Source organism: Pygoscelis adeliae, unplaced genomic scaffold (assembly GCF_000699105.1).
Source record: "Pygoscelis adeliae isolate BGI_AS28 unplaced genomic scaffold, ASM69910v1 Scaffold239, whole genome shotgun sequence".
NCBI lineage: Eukaryota > Metazoa > Chordata > Aves > Sphenisciformes > Spheniscidae > Pygoscelis > Pygoscelis adeliae.
Genome location: NW_008825537.1, coordinates 250,743 through 253,439, shown reverse-complemented (window position 1 = coordinate 253,439; position 2,697 = coordinate 250,743). Strand labels below are relative to the sequence as shown.

General features: G+C 64.1%; 1 protein-coding gene across 1 annotated transcript in view; it reads left to right on the top strand.

Moving 5' to 3' along the window:
• The window catches only part of LOC103923481 (transducin-like enhancer protein 1), a 16,291-nt gene that overhangs the window by 2,888 nt on the left and 10,706 nt on the right, over nt 1-2,697 (top strand). The window contains exons 5-6 of the mRNA XM_009331843.1: nt 2,301-2,363; nt 2,577-2,651. Of these exons, the coding sequence (XP_009330118.1) occupies nt 2,301-2,363; nt 2,577-2,651 (138 nt within the window). The remainder of the gene's footprint in view (nt 1-2,300; nt 2,364-2,576; nt 2,652-2,697) is intronic.

Below are 2,697 nucleotides of genomic sequence, written 5' to 3'. Positions count from 1 at the left end.
GCCCTCACAGGCTGGTGTTTTCTGCTGGTCCCAGGTGCCGCTGCCTGCCCGCCAGCGAGCTGTCTGCACTTTTAACAAGGGCCCGTAAGTCTGCTCTGACAGCCAGCGGCCATTGTGTGAAAAATGGGAACCGCCTGCGCAGGAGCCGCAGGTTATCATCGCCGCGGGGAGATCAGGTCGCCGTCTCTCCTCCCCTTCCCCCAAATCTGGCGCTGCTCGTGGACATGGGCAGGGGTCCTGAGCACTCTCAGCTGCCCCAGGACCTCCGAGGAAGTGCTTGCCCCATCGCCACTGGCAAAGGCAGGGTAGTGCTTTCGTGCAGTGCTGCCTCCATCCCCGCTGCGCCCAGCCCAGCATCCCCAGAGGCTCCCTGGGCGCCTGGCTCCCGTGGTGCTGGCGTCGGCAGCGCTGGCACCGGCAAGGACCGAGGCACGGGGTGGTTTTGCCCTGGGTTTGTTTGGAGGGAAATGGGGCTGGGGGCTGGAGGGCTGGCTGTGGTGGTGCAGCTCTCCAGGCAGCCACAGGCTCGGTAGGGGAGGCTCAAGACAGGAACGACCAGGAGACATTAATTTTTTATTGTTGTTTTGTTTTTGGCATGGAAGGGGCCTGTAGCTTTTTATAAAACCACCTCCCCGAATCTGCCTGGCCTTGGACTTGCTCACCGCGAGCCAGAGGGGAGGTAACGGTGCTGGTGGCTGGGGGGGCTGCAAACAGCATGATCATTTTTCATGCTGAGAGCGTTAAAGTGCCAGTAAATTGCACATTAACGAGTGCGAGTGAATTGGAGGCAGCTCTCCCCAAGGAGCTGCTGCCCATCAGTGCATTAGGGAAGAGAATCCATCACTGCCGGCCCCGGGAGACAGCTAAATCCTTCCCAGAACTGCTGGCTGCCAAATCTCCTTGCTCCCCCCGCTTTCTTTCTTTTCTTTCTCTTTTTTCCTCCCTCGGAAGGGGAAGAGAGGGCGGGTGCGGAATTGTTTCTGCTCTCTGTGGGTCTGGCAAAAACAGGTCGGTGGCCGTTCCAGAGGGCGGCACGGGGTGTCGCTGGGTCTGTGTCCCCACACCAGCCGGGCAGCGCTGTGGCCCCTCACCCTGGCACTGCGGTGCCTGTGCTGGCCAGGCACGGGAGACGTGGCCAAGGTCCCAGTGGGGAGATCTGGGGGTCAGCTCTGTGCCTGGATGTTGGGGCCCTTCACCCTCTGGTCTCCTCCTGGGGCTGACAAGAGGGTCCACATTTGACCCCCTCCTCTCAGCCCTGTGCTGGCTCTGTAAAGCTTTTATCCTCCCCGCCGGGGTGAGTGGGGAGCTCCTCAGAGCTTGGGACAGCACCTTACCTGGAGCCCCCGTGCCTGGGGCATCCCCCGCCTGTCCAGGAGGGGAGGGGAGGGGAGGGGAGAGCTGCTGATCTCTGCCCCATCTCTGCTGCTGAGGTGGGGTGGGGTCCCCAGCTCTGCACAATAAGGAGCAGCGTGGGCATCTCCGCTGTTGCCTCGAGCCATGTATGCTCTCCCGGCTGTCACCCACTGGTGCTTGGGGCAGGAGCCTGACCCTGCTGCCCCTGGGGATTCTCCCCAGGGATGTGTCTGTGGGGCCAGGGATAGCTTAATGTCTGTGCTCGTCCCCCAGCCCGGGACATGCAGCATGGGGCCAGCGGGGGCCCTGCCCCGGCTGTGGGGTGCGATGGGAGTGCGGCATGGCATGGCATGGCATGCCGCCACTCTCCCTCCCCGTGCTGCTCCTGCGCTCGGCGCTCCTGATTGCCTGTGGCACTCAAGTGTTGCAGAAAAACAGCAGCTGTAAGGAGAGCACCTCTCCAGGGCTTCCTGCGGGCCGGGAGAGCCGCAATTAGAGGTCGTGTTGCTGGCAGGAGGCTGCACTGAGGGCAGAGGGGAGCCTGCCGGGGCCAGGGCCCTGACCTGCGGGGCTGGGGGCTTGCTTGGGGGTGGCCCTTGGTGGCATGGGCCATGGGGCTCCATGTCCCTGGCGGGGAGGAGGCGGAAGCCATCCCAGGACTCTCAGGGTGGGGGTGGAGGATGCTGGGCTCATGTTTTTGGAGGGGGTAGCATTAGGAAGGAGAGCTTTCCTGGTCCCCCCTGGGGTGTTTCTGCTCCTTGGTGCTGAGCGGCAGCTCTTGGGGTCAAGCGCCAACACCCTGTGGCTGCTTGGGGGGGGATGGGGAGGGGGCATCTGCCTGCCTGGGGAGCGCCCTTGGTGGGAGGGGTCTCCTGTGGCGTCGGGGCCACTTGGCGTGGGGGCAGCTCTGCCCCTTGCCCTGATGGGCGCTGCCTTTCTTCTGCCAGACGGAGATCGCGAAGCGGCTCAACGTGATCTGTGCCCAGCTCATCCCGTTCCTGTCTCAGGAGGTGGGTGAACCCTTGGGCCGCAACTGGGCGTGCAGGGCCCCTTTGGGGTACAGGGAGCATCCCTGCTCAGGGACCCAGGCCCTGTGCTTTGGGCCAGGCTGGGCGGGCTGGCTTTGCCCCATCCCCTGAAGAAACAAGACTGCCGCAGCCCTGCTCGCTGCAGGAGTCGGCAGGGGCATTGCCCGGTGTTGATGCGCTCTTCTCTCCCCGCAGCACCAGCAGCAGGTGGTCCAGGCCGTGGAGCGTGCGAAGCAGGTGACTATGACCGACCTGAACGCGGCGATCGGGGTACGTCAACCCTCTGCCCACGCCTTCCCGCCCCCACCCCCTCGCC